The sequence below is a fragment of the Dermacentor albipictus genome, chromosome 1 (genome assembly GCF_038994185.2).
Source record: "Dermacentor albipictus isolate Rhodes 1998 colony chromosome 1, USDA_Dalb.pri_finalv2, whole genome shotgun sequence".
Lineage (NCBI taxonomy): Eukaryota > Metazoa > Arthropoda > Arachnida > Ixodida > Ixodidae > Dermacentor > Dermacentor albipictus.
In genome coordinates this window covers 366,368,477-366,389,474 of record NC_091821.1, presented here as the reverse complement: position 1 = coordinate 366,389,474, position 20,998 = coordinate 366,368,477, and the positions used below count along the sequence as shown (strand labels likewise).

At 43.2% G+C, this 20,998-nt stretch overlaps 1 protein-coding gene across 6 annotated transcripts in view; it reads left to right on the top strand.

Moving 5' to 3' along the window:
• The window catches only part of msn (serine/threonine-protein kinase msn), a 104,355-nt gene extending 85,147 nt beyond the window's left edge, over positions 1 to 19,208 (top strand). For all 6 annotated transcript variants that reach the window (XM_065438579.2, XM_065438582.2, XM_065438577.2 and 3 more), the window contains 3 exons: positions 11,270 to 11,350; positions 12,656 to 12,795; positions 14,964 to 19,208. In XM_065438579.2, coding sequence (XP_065294651.1) covers positions 11,270 to 11,350; positions 12,656 to 12,795; positions 14,964 to 15,047 — 305 coding nt within the window. In that variant the 3' untranslated portion in view covers positions 15,048 to 19,208. The remainder of the gene's footprint in view (positions 1 to 11,269; positions 11,351 to 12,655; positions 12,796 to 14,963) is intronic.
• Positions 19,209 to 20,998: the final 1,790 nt, after the last annotated feature.

Sequence of the window (20,998 nt, the reverse complement as noted above, 5' to 3'; positions counted from 1 at the left end):
TTCCTGAAAATTGGCATGCAGATATATCTTTGAATGCTGATCCCAAATATATATTCAGATTTTATATATCTCATCTATAAATGAAGATATTGCAAAATAATTCATCCCACATAGGTCTTTTCTTACGGGCCGTTATGATAATTTCTTAATTAGAAAAACTAGTTTCAAAGAATGGCTGTCATTTCCAAGGGCCCATTGCACATCCTAAAGCTAAAGAAATTTTTAAAAAGTGATCATATAGGTCATGAATGAATAACAAAGTAGGAAGAAAAAAACAATGCGGGAGTAATTAGCTTACATCTGACCTAATTGCTAGTCTAATGGGTTTAATGAAAAATGGAAAGCTTTAGGATGTAGTTGAGGTTTTACTGAAAAAAATGATACCTAATTCAATAAAATCAGTTGATGCAAACATTATGAAAAGTTCCGTAAGGCAAAGGCATTTGATCGAAAAAGCAAAGCTGAGAAAATTGCATTCAAAGTTTTGCTTACTCTGCCACTTTTGTTTACCTATCACATGGAAAAATTTAATGCTTTAGCATGCAGCCCAGTCATTACTGAACACAATAACACCAAACTCAAAGAAATCTGTTCATGTAAAGATTGTGAAAACCTCTGTATTGCATTGGTACTTGGCAAAAAAAAAAAAAAAAAAAGCTCAGAAAGTCGTCTTTACTTGCTGCGCCGACGTTCATTAGCTCGAACTTGCGGGAAGTCGCGGACTTCTTCGCCAATGAAGTTTTATTGTCTGCGTACTTTTCACGCCCCGCGCACTCCGCGCAAAACACCGCGTCGAAGCGTTGAGCACGCGAGCTCGGTTCAGCCGCGTCCGTCGGCACCGAAGCGGCGTTCGGAAACGCCGAAGTCGACGTTAGGCTTAGGTCAGCCGGCTCGGCCGCTTCCGACGACACGGAATACGAAGCGACTTGCAGCGTTTCAAAAGTTAGCATTTTCGACGGGCTTAGTCCAGGCGCATCCACCAGCACTGCAGAGACTTGCGGTAACACCGAAGTTGACACCGATCGGGACTGTCCGGCCGCGTCCACCGGCGAAGCTGTTGTTGGCGAGCTCACTCCAGCCGCATCCACCAAGGCCACAGCCATATCTCTATGCCACAGCAGCTTGCGGCATCACCGAAGCTGTAGTTCTCGACGATGTAGCGCTCTTATTCCATGCGCGCCTCTTTTTGCTGACTGCTTTTCGCGTGCTTGCTTTCAAGCGCGCGTCTCGCGCCATCGTGACACGCGGAACAAAGACACCAGGCACGCAAAAGCAAGAAATTCGTGGTTAAAAGAGGCGACTCAATAGCCAAAATATCTACAAGAACGATAAAGAAAAAGGCAGAACGAAAAATACAAGAGGAATGCGAAAAATGACGTGCGCGCCGGCGAAAGCAGACGACGCGAAGGAGTCGAACAACGCGGCCGCGGGGCCGCGGCAGGCGAAGCATGCGTCACGGCCAATCAGAGGGCTGCGCCTCGGGGAGGCGCCCGCTTCACCCAATCAGCGGCTGTCTCGCGACGATTTCGCTCTTGAGAACGGGTGCTTGGGGTGCCGATCGCTCCGCTGCACGAGGGTCTACAGCGTGCCGACGGGCGCCAGAATAGAGAGCGGGAAACCAGCTTTCAAACGAGACCAAGATGGCGCCGATCGGTTCGCGTCGCGCGGAGCTACGGCAGCTTGAAAATGAAGCAAATCTTCGCGCTTGGCGTTCAATTTCGGCTCACCGACGTTTCTAAATTGCCGTTTTTTTTATACTTCGAGTAGGAATTGAGCCATAATATTTTGTAGAGGCATAGTTGGGACATTAAAGACTTCAAAAACGCAATTTTTGAAAATTGCCATTTTTGACCATTTTTCGCGATTTCAAGACCCGCGTCCCCCCTTAAGTTATTATGACGATAGTGCCAATAGAAAAAAGAAAGTGTCATCCCCTGGAGCGCTTCATCAGCTAAGGGCAGGCATGGCCTTCGAGACTAGTGGATCACACGCGCCATAAAGTTTCTCACTATAACACCTAGAGGGAAATCTGGCACCACCGTCTATGAGAGTTTTCTAAGGGGCACTGTGTTGTCATGGAAATGATGGTATGTGTCTGCAAGGCTTGTGTTGGCTGGTTTTATAAGAGGCTTTGTCTAAAACATGGATATGGCTACACAAATAATGTGTTCTTAATATAACATCTTCATAAAACGTTTTCATTCACCCATATTACATCTTCCAATGAAGTTTACTCACCTACAATACATAACCAAGCGAAGAAAAGTGAGAACAGACAACAAACTGTTCCAAAGCGTATGCAAATCATGTCATCTGTCCTCCAACTTTAGTGGCCCGCTGAGACTTCTTACGTTTCATATAATTGTACATGCAATAACAAATTCTCATAATTAAACAGAACATGTTTTTGTGTAATAATAAAGCTAAAAGAGCTTTTTACATCCTGTTTTAGTAGAGAATCATTGTGACAGATGGAACGGTGCTTGCCAGGTGCGTCTTCAAGGTATTCTGGCTCTCCGAGAAGGATGCCAATCCGAAGTCACAATATACCGGCATTCCCATGCATACCACTGCATAGCAATGCCAGATTTCCCTGTAGGTAATATAGTGAGAAACTTTATGGCGCGCGCTCTCTATTGATAGCGTGTGCCTCCCAGTCTCGGAGGCTATAAAGCGGGCCACTGGAAGCTGAGCCTGGCCAAGTCAGCGGAAAATCCAGCATGGCAGCCTCCAAAATTGGGTAGTATGACTCGGAATGGTGATTTAGTCCGGAAAATCTAACTTTAGAGCCTAAATTCATCTGAAAAATCGGTTGTGAAAATGCATTCTCTTTACGTGAACCCTCACGGTGCATTTACGAAGTGCGGAATATTCATCAAGTCTGCATTTTTAGTGTCTGAAATATCCATCGGCTACTGTACGAACTTCTTTGTTGCAGGTATTGGTAGGACTAAATCCTGCGCGGCTTTTCTTTAGTTTCGAAGAATGTGTTTGCCAGCTTATTTAAGCTGTGGAAGATAAGTGACAGCGATCGCTTTCAGAAAGAAAAAGCAGAAAATGATCACCGGTGTTTTTCTTTTTGCAAAAGACTTACCCAGAGGTGCTCTCACTTTTATGTGTCATTAAATGCAGCCTCATCTTAATCACCTTTCTTAATACGAATTTCAGTTAATGTGGACTCATTAAGTGTCACCGTGACATTCAAATTAGCGCGCTTTTACTGTAAATACTCCTTTTTCTATCATAGAGCATGCTTTATACTAAAGTATGTCGTATCAAATTGAAGAAGAGTGAATTTTCTTTTTGATAGTAGCATTCTCGAACATATTTAATGTCAAAAAATTTTAAAGAAGTGTTGCTTTGCACAGAAAAACGTTCAAAAAGATGTCATAATTTCAGACTTGTGCAATATTCCAGCAAATATCATTTTTCTGTCAAAAATTTCGCCACATATAAAAGGAAACGTTAACCCCTAGTGACAATCCCTAGCGCGATGCCAAAGTCTTCTCACTGCGCAGCCAACAGCAAATGTTCTCGACCCAAGGTTGCCAACACCGTGCAGATAAGAACTGTGACCTTTGACGGCAGCTTTTAAGCAGTTCAGCCAAGACAAGGAAGCTGACAAACAAAAATAGTCTTTTGCGTCAGTGCTTCATCGAAGTCCAAAAGTGCACACAGATCATGAGAATCGGTGAATGCGACTGCTCATCACGCCGACCACCCCCTTACTCAAGGGTTCTTCAAAAATCCATGCGAGGCAAAAACTGAAAATCGAAACTGACTAAATACAGTTAAACTAAACCTCAATATAACGAAATAGGTAAAATTGGCAATTTGCTTTGTTATATAAAGATTTTGTTGTATTGGAATTCAACCTTTTATGCAAAAAAGTGGTTGTCGATCGACCTTTCTTACATGGAAAGGGGCCACAGAATTTTCTGAATTATCCGGCAATTGAAGAAAGCAAATTTGAATGAGAAAACCATTAATTTTGATCAATTTGGGAGTCGGCGACAAATGATACGGTTTCATGCCACGTCAGCGATATCGTCACCTAGGTGGTACGAAATATGCGAAGCCAGCCACACTCTCACATGCTGCACTTCGCCCCCGCGGCTGATAGCGTTGCCCGCACTATCATGAAAAGTGCTGGCAGCGAGCGGGGAGCGAATGCTTCGCCTGCGTCTCGCTCGAACGGGTCACCGAAACTCTAAATTGCACAACCTTCAATACTAAATGCACGTGAAGACAGCTTACATGATGCCACACCGTCTCAGCATGGCCACTTTTTGCACACACAGCAGATGTACCTATAAAGCAGGGTGTGTGGCTGCGTATGCACTCAGCCGCGCGTACAGCCATGCTCAGCCATGGCTGAGACGCGGGCCAACTTACCACCCCAGCCTCTCCCCTCATGCGCGCTTGATAGGCGGCACTCTTGCGTGAAGTGACCATCTTTCTTTCTTACCCTCGCACACTTTCGCTTACACCTAAAGCACAAAGTGCACAGGGCCCGATAGGATCTCATCGCACTTGGACTTTATACGGAACATGATGCGGCTTCACTTGGTCGGTTGCCCTTGTCGAGCCACGTGAGATTTAAGAGAGAGGTTAGCAAGCAACCGCTTGTAATTCATTCATTTGACAATCTGCGTCTGCCGAAGTTTCCATTTATTGTCTCTGCATTCCTTTGCTGTGGAAGCAAAATTTCATTATATTGAGGTTCTAATTAGATGTTGTTCTGTAGACAAGAGGCTATGAAAAGTTAAATACCCGATTTACTCGCATAATGATCGCACTTTTTTGTAAAAAAAAATTGACTCAAATTCAGGGGTGCAATCATTACGTGGGTTAAATTTCCCACAAAAAGAAGAAAAGATTTCATCTGGCATTTGCTACGGGATGACAACAGGTCAACAAATAGGCGGCTGCCACTATACGTAGTGCGGGACACACAAAAAGAATGGTGGCCGGCAGAGCAAGCCAAACGCGCCAAACGCAATTTTTTTTTCATCTCGTGAGTACATTACATGCATTCAAACAGTTTCTTTCATATCAGTAATGAATAATATTGGCAAGTTTGCGGCAATAACATAGCCATGTCCATTAATTAAAATTAAATTATCGGGTTTTACGTGCCAAAACCACTTTCTGATTATGAGGCACGCCGTAGTGGAGGACTCCGGAAATTTCGACCTCCTGGGGTTCTTTAACGTGCACCTAAATCTAAATACACGGGCGTTTTCGCATTTCGCCCCCATCGAAATGCGGCCGCCGTGGCCGGGAAGCCATGTCCACTTTGAGGGGACAGAAACAGATGGGCGCGCTTAACTGCGAGTGACATAGGAACACATGGCGGGCATGCTGTGGAAACTGCGGCATTTGTCTTCACCACTATCCTAATATGGCACGTTTCTGCTAAGGGTTCTAAGGGTGGGGGAATATCTTAGATGTGGTACAAATGTCGGCGTATGAATAGGGTGCACTTCTAAGGTGTCAGTGTAAATGTGGCTGCTATCGTTGCTGCTCGCGATTTGTTGCGTGCCCACGAGTGCAGACGAGAAGAATCGAAAGGCGCCTTTTTCGTTGTTTTTGTTGACCACAACAATTGTCAAGCCTACACATAATAAAGGCAAGTTTGGTTGTAGCTTTTTTTTTTTTTTGGTCATAGAAGTGTGGAAAGTGATGAAAGGAATGAAATGGGGCATCTGCTTAAGAATGTTTGGTGCATGCAGACCGCTTGGTTTGTCTTGAAAAGTCGTTCGCATAGCAGTCGACAGATGGTAAGCACCATCATTATTAGCTAGACGTGGCACATGACATGTCACTGCGGCAAATTCGGGGTGCAATCATCACACGGGAAATAAAAAAATCGAATTTTGACGACAAAATATAGCGGTGCGATCATTACGCAAGCACGATCATTATGCGAGTAAATATGGTACTTCGTTATATCGAGGTTTAACTGCAGTTCTTAAGTAACCTAATGAATGGCACTAGCTGTCCGAGAGTGCTTGGAAAGTGGCAACATGCCAATTTGCATATAGGGCTAGCAATGGGAATAGACCCGGACAGGGAAGTGTTGAAGAACCCTGGGTGGTCAAAACTAATCACAACAGTGAGCCTTTTAATCAGGTCATAGTTCTGGCACATAAAACTCCAGAATTTAGTCTTTTTATTTTCTTTTTTCTTTATTTATTTAGGCTCTTTTCGCATTTTTGCATATAATAAGAGTAGCTTTTTTACATTGTGGAAGGGTTAACGCGCTAATAAAGGCAAACTTGTTTTCGTTTAATGCTTGCTAGTCTGTTGTTGCAGAATACTTCCCTAGGAAAGCTTTTGCTGGAGCTTTACACTGTGCGTTCAGTAGATGGTGCTATAGTGTATTTGTGTACTGAATATCACAGAAGCAGTACTGTTACCCATGCTGCTCAGGTCTGTTTACACACATGCAGTTGTAGTGAATTTTTCTCGTAGCTTTGGTAGGGTGCTGTCGAATTGTGCACCCATAAAATTGAGTGTTAAGCTAGGAAGCTGTAACCTGTGCTTAGTTGTGTGGCAGACGAAGCTCGATAGTGTTATCGGAATCGTTTATCACACCTCAAACTAATTTATCATCACATGGCACACAAAATCATGAAGTGTGCTCATGCGATTGCAGAATCGTCTAAACCGACTGCACCTCATATCAGCACTATTTAAAGATTTCATTAGCCCTTTGCAAGTCGGAGACAAATATTCACTGCCGCAAACAAGTCCCAAATTCAATGCCGTATATTTACAATGCCGTCTGTATGTTTGAAAAACACGGCAGTTTTTCAACTCTGTTGCCCAGCAAGTGCTGTTACCCTGTGTGCATACAAGATTTTTTGTTTTTGCTTTATAGTCTCTCAGTTTTATTTTGCTTACACTGACGTGGCAGTTAGCTTAGGTTTGGATCCTGGGGAGTTCTCATTTGGCAAATAAAAGAATTGATGGTTAAAAAAGGGTTAATTTATTTTCACATGTAATTTTTCTACACGAACTAAGGCCTTTTCAGGCTCTGCTTGTGTTTATTTTCTCTGTAATGGTTTTTCAAAGCCAAAGTTCGATTATTTTTTTTTATATGTGATGCTATTGTCATTGTTTCATGCTTTTGATTTTTGCATATATATGAAAAAGTAAAATGTCAAGGCATGCTGGTCATGTACAGTATACGTAAATATGTGGTAACATGTAAGTGCCTTTAAAGGGAAGCTGAAGAGTCTGTCGAATTCAATAAGACGCTCATATACGGATGTGGGAACCTTATAAACCATGTAGGTCAATTTTTTTTTCCAAATAGGAGCGACGTAATCGTCGGTTGAAATTGCGCTGTAGCTCCGCCCCCCGTCGAATGCCGCGCGCTGCTGCTGATGCTGACGATGCGAGCGGAGACCGGAAACCGCGGTGTTGTGACGTCAACTTTAGTGTTTTGCTCCTTCACAGCCTGCGCAACCGTGCCTGACCGTGCTTGTTTCTGCGTGCGTGCCGTCGTAATCTGCTTCGATCGACCCTGCATTTCTTTGTTGGTGCGTCTGTGTGTATGTAGAGTGGTGGTCAACGTGCACAGCATCAACTGATGTGGTGGGCCGATCATGCCATCTTTCTGTGCAGCCTACGGTTGCACGAACACCAGCGGCCGCGACGATGTTGTCTTCCATTGCTTCCCACAAGACAAGAAGCTTTTAAGGAAGTGGGAGGCTGCTGTAAAGCGAAAGAATTTCAAGCCCTCAAGGACAACACTGCTGTGCTCCAACCACTTCCGTGACGACGATTATCACCAGAATTTCCACTAGCAGGCTTTCTAAACGCAGTGCGAAAAGATCGGAGCAACGAAAACGAAGACGGCACGAGTGCGGACTGACTGATGATAACTGGTGTTGGAAGGCCTTATGAATACACGAACTCGCCCAAACCTGGATTTTGATTTACTGCGAGCTCCTTCATGTTAGCACGCTGAACGGAAGGTGCATGTTTATTTCCCGCCCTCGACGCAGGTTTCGTCGCAAAGCGCCGTAAATTTTCTATTTGCACGTGTGTTGTAAAACAGCCTGCACGCAGCTACCATAACGCAGTGCAAATGTAGAGTTTGCATGTGCTGGAAAGCCGGCGCATGCCAGGACGCTATGCTCCCCCCGTCTCTCGCGCACAGCGAGAAACCGACCGTCTCACGTAGCCGACGGAATTCACCACCTTTACGACTTCGGTTACGAGTAGTGTGCGGATGGCGCACAGATGAAGGTCACTATACGTACTGCATGAACCGGGAAGCTTTTCACGCGTTTGAACCGTCTTTGTAGGTTGCCGACAGCTTTGGACAGCGCACAAATGCCGACGATCGCATCCCCGCTTACGTTCCATGAGGAGGCATGCAGGAACACAACACTGCAGTTGTTTGACCGGAAACGAGCGCACTAGATCGGCGAAAGATCGGCGAGATCACTAGATCGCTTTGCAAAAAACATACTCACCAAAGAGCATTTTCAACACGAGGAGATCCCAAGACTTCGCTTTCGTTCTCGTCGAAAGCACTGCTCGCACCAGCATCGTTTGCTTCTTCGAGAGGCCGGCTCTTTGCAATCGGCTCGTACATGTAGGGAGCAACGCCGAACTCTTCAGAAAAACGCAGTCTCCCTAAATTTTCTATTACCTCTTAATTTTCCATTACGGCACCAAACTACCTGGCACCGCGCTTCATGTGGAGCGGCAGCGGTCGGTCGCTAAAGTTGACGTCACGGGTCGCCCGACCAATCACAGGCGGAAACGAGACGCGCGAGCTGGGCATGTCCGCTGCTGCACTTTTCGTCGAAATAAAATATATTTGCGCTTTCTTTCGCTCAATTTCGATAAGATATTCGAATTCGGAGGGTTGAAAACCATTATGTACACATGTTCACTCATTTTTTCTGGAAAACCTTTCAGCTTCCCTTTAACCCTTTGAAGGTTTTTGCCGTATATGTACGGCGGTCGTTTTTTGTCCTGCAAGGTCTTTGCCGTACGGGCACGGTTTCGACCCTCCGTTTGAAATTTCGCACCATAATGATGATGCGTGCTTATTGGGAAGTGCTGCCACCTCTTAGGACTTACAAGAAGCATATGAAATTTGTGCTACCTTCTTGCAGAGATAAACAGAACTGATTTATAGCTTCAGCGCGTCGTGCAGACTGCGGCAACACCCCTTTCGCGGTTTCAGTTTTGCCGCGTGATTGCAACGGAGGCCTGCACAGCGTGATCTTTCTCTTTGTCGGCACTCTCTTGCAGGGGTTGCGGAAGTTGATTTCTATCTTGATTGGCGCTGCTTTCTATCTGATTGGCGCTTGTTGATGATCACCGTTCGTGAGGTATTCTCGCTATCAGCGGCAACATGCTTTCGCGGTTTCGGTTCTGCCTCGTGATCGCAATGGAGGCGCGCAAAACGTGATTTTTCTTTGTCGGCACTCTCTTGCAGGGGCGACGGAAGTTGATTTCTATCTTGATTGGCGCTACTCTTAGCTTGTTTATCACCGCCGCTCACGAGGTATTCTCGCTCTCTGCGGCAATGCGCTTACGCGAGAGGGTGCCTCAGACCTCTGCCCAAGGCAGCCGCACGCAGAGAATATGTCATGTCGTGTCATATGCCAACACAACTCGTCACTCCGAGAGGAGAACCGACACATGTTTTAGGTGTGAAGACTGCGATAAGGCACTGTGCTGTGCGTAGACCTGCGTTTCAAGGAGTACCACACTTTGAAATACTATTGAACATTTTGCAGTTCTGAGTGATGCCGACACCAAAATACTGTTCCTAATTTTCTTTTACTATTTATTCCCGACTTTATACATTCCGTAGATTCAATATCCGCAATAAAGTAATTTGACCACCTGGGAAAGTTTTTTTTCAAAATAATTCGACCCTCAAAGGGTTAATTAACAGTAGTGTTAGTTGGCCATTTGTTCTTGATTTTAAGGCACTATTTTTTTATTTTATATTAAAGCGCTCCTGTACATATGAGTGTGCTTTTGGGATTTATCTTTCCCTTGTAATTTAACATTGTGATCATATCATACAATATACTCCATATATCTTGCTTTGTGTAGAGCTTTCTTTGGAGTGTCGTATTTAGCATTACTGCTTAAGTGCGACTCTCTTGTAGACCACATACTGCAGTCAAACCCCAATATATCGAACACGGATATATCAAATTATTGCGTATTTCGAATGGGTCGGACGTAAAATTGATATGGATATGTTGAACTCTGCCTCCTCCCCCCCCCCTCCCCTCTTAGACCACATGCACCCTGTTGACAGGTTGTGAGCTTTCCCGCAACACCCTCGAAGATAGCGGTGGCATGATGGGCGTTCCATAGTAGTACGAAACTCTATGGGCGTTCCCGACTGCTCCGTACCATAGCTGCACACATCGTTCGCACCGAGGGCACCATTTGAACATAGCGGCGTACACATGAGGCGGCTTGGCTAGTTCTTTAGACAACGTCAACTACGCATTGTATTTGTTGTGATGACTCCTCTTGCTGTGCCGCGCTCTGAGCCTGCCGTGCCTCGCGAGGACTGGCGGTTTGCACCCACAAAGACACACGACAGCGTGCGTTCACTGGGCTCACCCATAGATGCCCTGGCAGATGCCACTTAATAGTTTGTTATTGACAGTTTTTCAAAATGTTTCAATTGACAGTCGTGGGGATTGCAGCAGAAGTAGCTGCCGAACAAAGTCTCTGCTGAGGTTGATCCCGCAAACACTGAGGTTGCCCCACTCCTGAGTTCAACTGAGGCTGTAGCTGTTTTGGCCCTTCTACACCGTTACTGCGGCATGATATAGGGCACCGGCATATTGCTTGTGGATTGTTTAGACTATGTTGAGGACTGGTGTTTGAGCACACGGCTGCCAAGAAGAAACAAGCTACACAGCTGTGGTACTTTATGCCAAATAAATAAATACTTTGTGTGAAGTTTCCAGTGAGTATGTAATGTGCCACGATTAGGACGCGATTAGGGATCGTTGTTCAGAGCGCGCGTTCAGTTGCGCCGCGCGCAATTGGCCTAGGCCACGCCGACTTCGCATGGCCTATGTTAATTGTCTGATTTGCACAAGTTGTTGACACATTTTTTACGTGATTTTATATGTCGAATTATGGCTATATCAAACTATTTCGCGATCACCGCACTTTCGATATGTTGAGGTGAACTATATTATTAGTGTTATTGTAGCATTCTGTATTACATGTCGCTTCTTTCCTTGTCATATTACAGATGAGGGTGTCTACGTGAGCATATATGGCAGAGTCAGCAAGAACATTGTCCTGCAGTGGGGAGAGATGCCCACTTCAGTCGGTAAGAGCTATGTCATAGCTTACCTGCCAGCGTGCTTAACGGCACTTCGGCACTTCTTTTATTGGCTGTATGTGTTGTCCAGAAGGCCGCATGCTGCTATCAGCACACTTGTGATTTGGTGGTCAATGTAGGAATCCATGAAGTAATGTAACAGGAAAACAGGAACACATTCGTTTGCAGTTAAAATTCTGTTTCTACTTTAAAAGTCGCTTTTTTTTTTCAAGGTAATTACCTTCCGCCTCGTTGTCTGTACATTAAGAAATATACTGCCATGTTTGCTGATGTGGCCGTAAATCGGCACTTTATTTAAAAGAATTTGAAAATTCGATTGCCCTGTTATAGTTTAAACATTTAGATTTTTTGTCTTGCTTAAGATGGCCCACTTTAAAGAGAACACATGAAATATGTGTGCAAGTCTACTGGCAAGATCAGTTCTGACTGTACAGAATGCAAGCTACCTTCCCTTCCCTACTTTTAAAAGGGCACTAAAGACAGTATTTTGTTTATTTGCTTTGAAAGATTTGAATCCAAACTGCACCATGTTTCACGGGTACTACACTCATTTGAGAGCATGTTTATAGGTGCAGTGAAGGGAAGAAATACATTGCTCTGTATTAGTAAGTAATCATTCCACAATACCAAAAAAATGCCACTCTTAGCAATGAAAGGAGGCTTGGTAAGCCAGGAAAGAGGTAAAAATGACATGCTTGTGGCGACACCACCTTAAAGTTCCCATGCCAGCTCACTGTGACATCAAGTATTTTAGTGGTATCTGCTCAAGCCTAGTTAATTTTTTTCTTTCTATATATGTCGACTATGTTGCCTTCTCAAAGTGCAATAGGTTAAATTTAGCAAGTTTCATTGTAGTATTGTAGTATTTCTTTGTAGTATTTGTAACTTCCTTTGTAGCAATTGCTACAAACGGGTGGATGTCTCATTTTCCCTTTATTCAAGTTTCATGTGCTTTGACAGTGTCACAACAGCTGCAGTATGGGCAAATACTTTGAAATGTTAGCAATGATGTACGAGAGCTGCCGGTGTTGTGACGTCATATTAAAAAAAATGAAATTTAGCCTTTATTTCCTCTTCTAGTAATCAACCTCTTACCATGAAATTAGCAAAACTAATTTTGAAAATGTATCGATTTACTGTTGCTCTAGTGTCCCAATTAACAAAAGCTAAAGGTTGAAATTTTTGTTTACAATTAAAGTATGTTATTCGCCCTTGTGACAGTGTAGTCGTACTGTGTTAATGCCACAGCATCATTTCTCGATGACTTAATGCAGTTCACATGTTACAATGCAGCATACGTTGGCACGGGCCAGATCATGGGCTGGGGCAACAAGGCCATTGAAATTCGTAGCGTGGAGTCTGGCCACCTGGATGGTGTGTTCATGCACAAGAAGTCACAAAAGCTCAAGTTTCTCTGTGAACGCAATGACAAGGTATGGCCAGATTTGTGTGCTCTTGGTTTCTTGCAGAGCTGTTCACATGTTAGCAAGCATTGCAAGCAGGCCGGTGCTATCGGCAAATTACCATACAGTAGGTTCTCGATAATTTTAACTCCGAGGGGACCGCAAATTTATTCGAATAAATCGAAGATTTCGAACTGAAGAGGGCCCCTTTAAATATAGCACCCAGTCAATTCAGTTGTGCAGTACAGTGCGCAAAACTAAAACCGTCGCCGGAAGAAGTGCAGTAACATGATCAAGCACGCATTAGGAGGAAAGGGATGGTCCCAGTTGGCACCAATGCATTTCTATAAGCCCAAACACTGTTATCTCAATCCAAAAAAAAATTAGCCTTCGCCAGATAATTCAAAGTTAGCCAGTCAGAATGCATGCACCGGACCCCTGTGGTGACCGCTCCAATAGCATCCCCTTTAGTGGAAATCTTAGCAGAGCTTAAGGTAAGGGACAGTAGCGAAAACATTGAACACGTCATTACCCATTGAAAACATCTGTTTTTGGCCAGCCCTAGGAATATTTTTCACGCAGTAGCCGTACCTAACAATGACCAGTTACTGTAGTTACCCTATTCTAATGCAGATCTTTTTTTTTTTTTCGTTTTTCCCCCTTGAACGTTTGAGAATTGGGCCAGAAATTGCCTACGCGGTGCATTCGGATACAAAACCAAAACTGCTTTTGCAGCCATCGTATACTTTACAGTAAAACACAAATGTATTGCAGCAAACCTGACTTTAGGAAACCAGCCGCCATTATGCAGTGCATATTTTTCTTTCTAAAAAGATTGGATGCGCACAAATACCTACTTTGCTTATGTTCTTTAATGTGATTTCTATGTTAGTTTTCTACTTTGGACACATGAAAAGTGGGTGCACATTTGATTTGAGGGCGTGTTACTCTGGCAAATGCTGCTGAATGAATCAGTGGTGTGTTCTGGCATTTTTAGCCATCTTGTTCAGTTCGGCCCGGTGAATAATTTGATCAATTTTGTCAGTCCCATCGAAGTATTATTAACAGAAGTCGACTGCATCTTATCTGCATCGTCTGCTTGCATCAATTCTCGCTTGCGCATGTTTGATTTGCTTGGTTTGGTCTCATTCACACTTGTTTCGATTGTCTTGGTTTGAGATTGTTTTGTAGTCTGATTTTATGTGCAACGCGAATTCTGTAGTACTTTATGGAAGTCAGGTGTCACCAGCGATTACACTGGAACCTTCCAGGGATGTATAAAAGCCAACTTATTTCACCCGCAGATCAGATTTTCGACAATTGCCAACTCTGCTACATGTCTTTCTCAAATTCCTTGCGAAATATATCGCGACATGAAAGCACATATAGAGCTGCGCTCAAACTTCGCATTAGAGTGTATCGTAATTGTCTGTGATTTTTTTTTCTGCTGAAGCTTTAAAACCTAAATTAACAAAATTTGCAATTAACAAAGTTTTTCACTGCAAGCACAACTTTGTCATATTGAGGTATGACTGTATTCATATTCTGCCAACAAAAAAGCACCCACAAACTGATATTCGTGTCATCCCGACCACCGCGGCTGCATCTTTATGGGGATGAAATGCAATAAATGTATCTGTACCTAATTAAGTGCATATTAGAGAACCCCAGCTGGTCACAAGTAATCCATAGTCTCTGATTGCGGCATGCCTCATAACCAAATTGTGGTTTTGGCATGTAAAACATTTTCTTTTATTTTATTTTATCTTTATATATTCACACACCCCTAGTAGGAAACCATTACTCCGCTTTATTGTCTTAGTGATGAAGACATGAAAGGCCAAAGTTTGGTTTTGTAATGTAAAACAAGTCAGTAATTTTCTCAATAGTAGTGTTGTCGCACATGAATGGGGAAATAATGTGCTTTGTTTCAATGTTCAGCGGTGCTAGTGTGTTTGATGTTATCTATTGCAGCACACATACATTCTTATAGTAAGCTACTTGAGTGCTCTGGAAAGGGAAGGAAGGCAAGATAATGCAGAACAGCTTTTCTGCTTCATTCTTTGAATAAATTAGAGCTTTCTGAATTTATTGCCATATAATGCTCCATAAATGTGCCTCCAGAGTGTAACCTTTTCCATTGTTCACAACTTGGGGTGGCCCTTGTTAATGTTTTTCTCCCTGTGCTTTGTATGTAGGTGTTCTTTTCGTCAGCCAAAGGCGGCACCTCCTGCCAGATCTACTTCATGACACTGAACAAGCCAGGAATGGCCAACTGGTAACCATGGTACCAGCAGGCTGCCTCTCCCCTTTTTACCGCCAGCAGCCATCAAACAGCATAGTTTAGTTACTTTGAAAGTGTCCGTTCACCATGCTTGGGCAAATGCAGCAGTTTTTACCTATTTCTGCTATTGGTAGTAACGCTTAAAAAAAAAAGTGTGGAGTGGTTTTACTGATGTTTTCACTTTTTGCCTTCCACCTGAAGCTAAAACCCCAAGTGAGCAAAAATTTCAGTTGGCAGGAGCAATGCAGGCTATTTTGCAGTCTTCAGCGTGCGTCTCTCAAGAAACGTTGTGTAACTGCCCTCGGTGGTAAGGCATTATGTGTAGAATTTATGAATGTGCTTGTCGCTGGAGCTACCCATCATTGCTGCACCCCAGAGAGCAGTTGTATAGCCTCACCTAGTCCCAACACATCAACAGTTTTGGATTTTTGGAAATGCTAGCATTTCAAGCCTGAAGTTTGCCACACAGCCTTATAATTTGAAACATTTCGTAAGTGCATTAAGAATGTCATCTTCGTGAATTAGTTTCACAAGAACTGTCCCTTTATGCTTTATGCAGACCATCTGCCAAACGGATTACATAATTGTGGTAAATCATAGGAGTATGAGTAAACAGCTCTGGCATTTTGCCGAGATATATTCTTCTTCATCTTATCATTGCCTCATCTCTCTGGAGATTCGACTGTAATGTGTGTATACCTCTACTTGCACCATTGTTGAAACAATGCTTTGTTTTGCAAAGTCGAAAACTGCTGCGTTTGCCATAGCATGCTTACTTTTGCCTGGGCCATTTGCTTGTGGCAATGAATTGACTGGCCACATTAGAAAGCTCTTCTTTATATGGGGCCATGCTATGGTTTTGTTGTCAGCCAGCTGGTGCCCGGGTGTATGACTAGCTGCACTGTCTTAAGATAATATGCTGTTAGCTCCTACTGCAGGTCCTTGCAGCTGATGCTCATGATTGACATTGTTGGTCCATCAAAACTGGAGAAAGAAGAAAGTGCTTTTGCCTGAGCGATGTGCACTGCTCTCTAAGCAGTAGCTTTAGTGGGTGCAAGAAAAAAAGAGGAATAGAAACTGCAACTATGGTCTTGTTGCAGAGTGGCAATGTAAAAGTGCACATAGTTACATATCTACATTTTTGTTTTGTGCAATACTGCTTGTAGTTGATCTGAGCAGTTGGACTCTGTATGCTGCTGTCCTTTCTACTGCTTCTGTCATTTGTGGTCCAAGGCATGGTTGCTCCCAAGTTTTCTTATATACATACATATATATATATATATATACATATAGTCGTGGCATGTGAAGGCTGTTGTCTCCTTGGCTTTTGGTCGATGTCATGACCTGTATTTATCATGTACAGAATTCCTCTATTTAATTTTGATCGTCCTATGCTGAGGGAATCGGAAAGCTTTGCTTTCCCCTTATTTTTTGTTAGACTTCTTGGATGCTTGTTTTTGAAGTGCAGTGCCACTGTAGAAAAAAGACGACTTGTGTTCTCTTAGCATCATGTTTGTGATCGTGTTTGACACAACTATACTGGCAGGCCTTTATCAGGAGTGTGCATATTTGTAACATGGGTTGCGTTGCATTGAGCAAAGTCTATTGCAAGAATTCTTTTCGTCTAGATGGCAAACAACTTGCAAAGGCTGTTTATAGAAATCAATTATGCATGTTTGCTCTGTGCCAACCAGGATGTGCTGAAGCACCTGTGAGCATTACGTTACTGACCAGGCACCATTGCTTATTTCATAAAGAAGTCTGATCTGTCATGAAATAGTATTGGTTTTGGCTTTGGATCGAAGGCCTAATATCATTTGTGCTTCTGTAGTTTGTTCCTTTTTGTTATCGCTGCAAATATTTTTGTTAAAGCAGCAGACCAGGCAGTTTGCTGCATTGGTATGAACTGAAATGCAACCACATGCTAGTGAACTCTAGCCTGAGTAACACTCAAGCAGCTGTTGCAATTGGTTATAGAGCATTTAAGCCAATAGATGTATGACATGCTTTTATTTGCTCAGAATTGCACATTAAAGAGCTGAGCAGAGTGAAAAAGAAAGAATGGATTTCTTGTTTTCCCGTGGGATAAGAAAAAGCCCTCTCAGTTTCCTGTTCACTCTTGTACAGGTGCTAGTCTAACACACTCAATCAGCCATAGCATTTGGTTACAGAGCATTTAAGCCAGCAAGTGTATGACATATTTTTATTTGCTCAGAATTGCACAGTAAACAGCTGAGCAGAGTGAAAAATAAAAAAAAAATGGATTTCTTGTTTTCCCTTAGAATGGCCGTAAGAAAAAGCCCTCCGTTTCCTGTTCACTGTTGTACAGGTGCTAGTCTAACACCCTCAGACTTTGCTCTTTCGCTGCTTATTGTACGCGCAACCGCAACCATTTTCGTTGCCTGACCTTTGCACAAATTTTTGTATCTGGTCTTGCATACTTGCCACTTTCGTGTCGCCCAACAAGCTGACTCGGAAGTGAGTGTGTTTGTAGTAGAATCTGAAACTGGGAAACATTGAGTTAGAGGCCCAAGCTTCATTCTACTGTCGTTCCAGTTTAGAGCAAAACTTGCCCTCAGCAACCAGTCGGCAACTGGAATCACACATTGGTTTTGTCTGATGAGGCCTTGTAGTTGCTCAATACATGGCCTAGCTAACCTATTCGAACTGAGAGGCTAAGCACAATCTCCTAATGCCAATCCTTTGTTCGAGCTTGGCTGCCACTAATGTCTGTGTGCCAGCATTTGGCGTGTGCTATCACTTCGTGTTAGTTCTTCACAGACTGCACGGTTTGGAACATCCTGCAAAAGGAGCTTCAACCCCTCCCCCCCCCCCCCCTTCTTTTTGTTTCTTCATTTTTTCTCTGCAGTAATTTGCTGCGGTATTTATCACGTTTGGATACAATAAGCTTTTGTATCATTGTCAGGCAGACATTGAGTTACCACAGCTCCAGTGTCCATTATGCCTCACTTGAAGCAAATACTTGTTCATTTCATGCAGGGGAATGGTGTATGTTGATATTTTGTTTTTTAAGTTGTGGACCTTGTTTTCTCACTAGCCAGCATATTCATGCACTCCCCCCCCCCCCTCCCTCACTTCCTCCCCAACATATGGCTTCTTTTTTTTGTTCTTGTTTGCAATTTGATGGCTTTGTTTTGTTGTCCTAGTTTATTGCAAAGTGGTAAATACGACCATATGGTTATGTTTTGTATATATTGACAGATGCTCCTTTTGCTTATAGATTTAAAATGGCGAACAAACTCAACAGCAAGCAGGAAGGAATATTATCAAAGTTTGGTCAGCTTTTCCACAGGCTCACTGTAATGTCAATAATAGTGCCAAAGCCTTCCCCCCCCCCCCCATATTTTTTTTTATTTTGTTGCATTACAGGGCTCTCGTTGCAAGTGGCACTTGATCCTTCTGTGTCTTTATTAGTTTTTTTTTTCATGCGTACTGCACATGTCAGAGGTGCATCTGATAGTCAACTGAACGCAATGAGAAAATGTGTGTCCATGTACATAAACATATGCGTATATGACATGATTTACGAGTAACTGCATCCCTTCGCATATTTGCTTGCTGGAGCATGTATGGTACTTCAATAGAAAACTAATAACCTGTAGCTTATTTATGACTGACCACAGCACGGCCGCAGAGCTTTAGAAAATGTTTGCCGCACGTTGCCTGTAGGCTGCATTGTGCGCGTGCTCAAAGATGTCCCCCTTTTACGCTACACGTAAGATAGTCGTGGTTGTATTTCTGAAAGCTTTCTCAGACAAGTGATAGGATGTCGTTGGCACTTCATGCTTCACTGTTTGCAGCCAGACAGTCAGTAGCATCAGACGCATAATCTGCGTTTCAACCTGGCTGCGTGCATTACAGCTTTGTGGTCGTGCTGTATAGAGAAAAGCTGGAGCGAACCAAGGTGTACAATGGTAGACCCATATCTATTAAGCTACTTCACAAGTGTTTGACCAGGGCTATGTATACTGAACGATGTGTCATATAAGCAAATCTTTTGCAAGATGTTATCCCAGGGGAACTTTTTTAATGCATCTTCGAGAATGAGAGAGAAAAAAAAAAGAGCAACGACTATGTAACATACATCTGCAATTTTATATGTTTTAGTGATTCTGTCAATAAAGTTTTACAGATTTTTTTCTGGTCTCATGTTTGAGCAACATACATTATGCTCACAACATGTCACAACATTATGCTCACAACACGCAACTATATTTGGTTAATCAGATTACCATGTGCAACGGTTTCTATAAACGCATAATGTTGGAGTTGCACATATTCTTCTGTTGCTGGATATGCTGCAAGATCTCAGGGGAGCACTGAAGTTTGAGAAAGCACATTTCTTTAGGCCCGTAAAAAAATTGCCTGCCTCAAGGACATGAGCTTACAGGCAGCTACATTTACCTTCAGAAAATCTGTTTAAAAGAAAAGTAACACGTGATCATTTCCGATTCCTGTCGGGTAATGCTCTACCCACTGTGGTTGCTTAGTATCTATGGTGTTGAGCTGCTAAGCATGAAGTAGCGGGATCAAATCCCAGCTACGGCGGCCACATTTCGATGGGGGCAAAATGTGAAAACACCCGGCTATTTAGATTTAGGTGCACGTTAAAGAACCCCAAGTGGTCCAAATTTCTAGACTCTCCCACTACGGCGTGCCTCATAATCAGATTGTGGTTTTAGCATGTAAAACCCATAATTTAATTTTTAAAAAAGGTAATTCTCTCTTCTGCCTCAAAAAAGTTGTCGTAGCAGACACTGCTAGGACAACTGGAACGACAACTGGAACTATTACAGCCAGCAGTCTAGATTCTCCTTATGCCCCTTTTGTGGTTCCTAAGACACCGAATATTATGAGTGTTGCAGCTGAATGCATGCAATACGTTTTATTTTCTGCATATTTTAATTCTGTAGCAAGCACTTGTCCATTTTCCAACGTGATGGCACCCATCGACAAAATAGATCACATCTCAATACCTGCACGCAAGTACCAGGTCTCCTCTGTCCTTGCCAGAGCACTATGGCAGAGACCCTGTACGAATGCTTAAGAGAACAGAAAAGCAATGCTTTGGAGACTTCATTCTTACCGCTTCTTCTCCAGTCGCTACATCCAAGACATTCCTGGAAAAATGGCGCACTTCGGTGAGCTGCACATCCTAATTCTAGCTCACTCTACCGATTCCCTCCTTTCTCTTAAGCTCGTGCATTATACAGCATCTGTCCCAAAAGTTTGCGCATTACACTTTTTGAAAAGTAGTCTGGTAAATCTTCAGATACATTAATGTCAACTTCAAAATGCTCCTCGTGAAATGCAACACACTGGTTCTGCCTCATGTTCCATTGGTGGAATTGCACTTGGAAGTCTCCTTGTCTTAAGCCCTTCAGTAGCAGTTTCGTTTCTTCTTAAATTGTTGTTTCAACCTTGTAATGCCGCATCCAAAGCACCAGTTCGCATTTTGAGAAAAAAAATTGTCGCAGGCTGTTGAAACTGGTAAGGAGCAAGGGTGTTTCGAGTACATTGATGAAGTGGTGTGCCAAAATCTTGCGCATTGTCAATGCAGAATGCACAGAGGCATTGTCATGGTCCCGAATTCAGTGGCCCCCCTTTTGAAAAATTTGATCATAACAACAAACAATATTTTTGTACAGAAACTTATAGATATTTGCAAGATAAGGCAGGTTAGGCATAACGGCAGCCAAAATGGCAACAAGCAACCTCTACCTAGTCTTCATTGGTGCTGGCCATGTGTTGTTTTCTTCTGGCTCGTGGCGTTACCCCTCGGGTGAAAACATGCGCATAGTCCTTCAAACGAAACGCATATCAAAACCTTCAGCTATGAATTCATGGTGCAGTGTTCTGCACCAGTCAAAAGAACACAGCATGGCTTTAATTTTCATTTGCTTAAAGTCATTAAAACATAAATCCAAG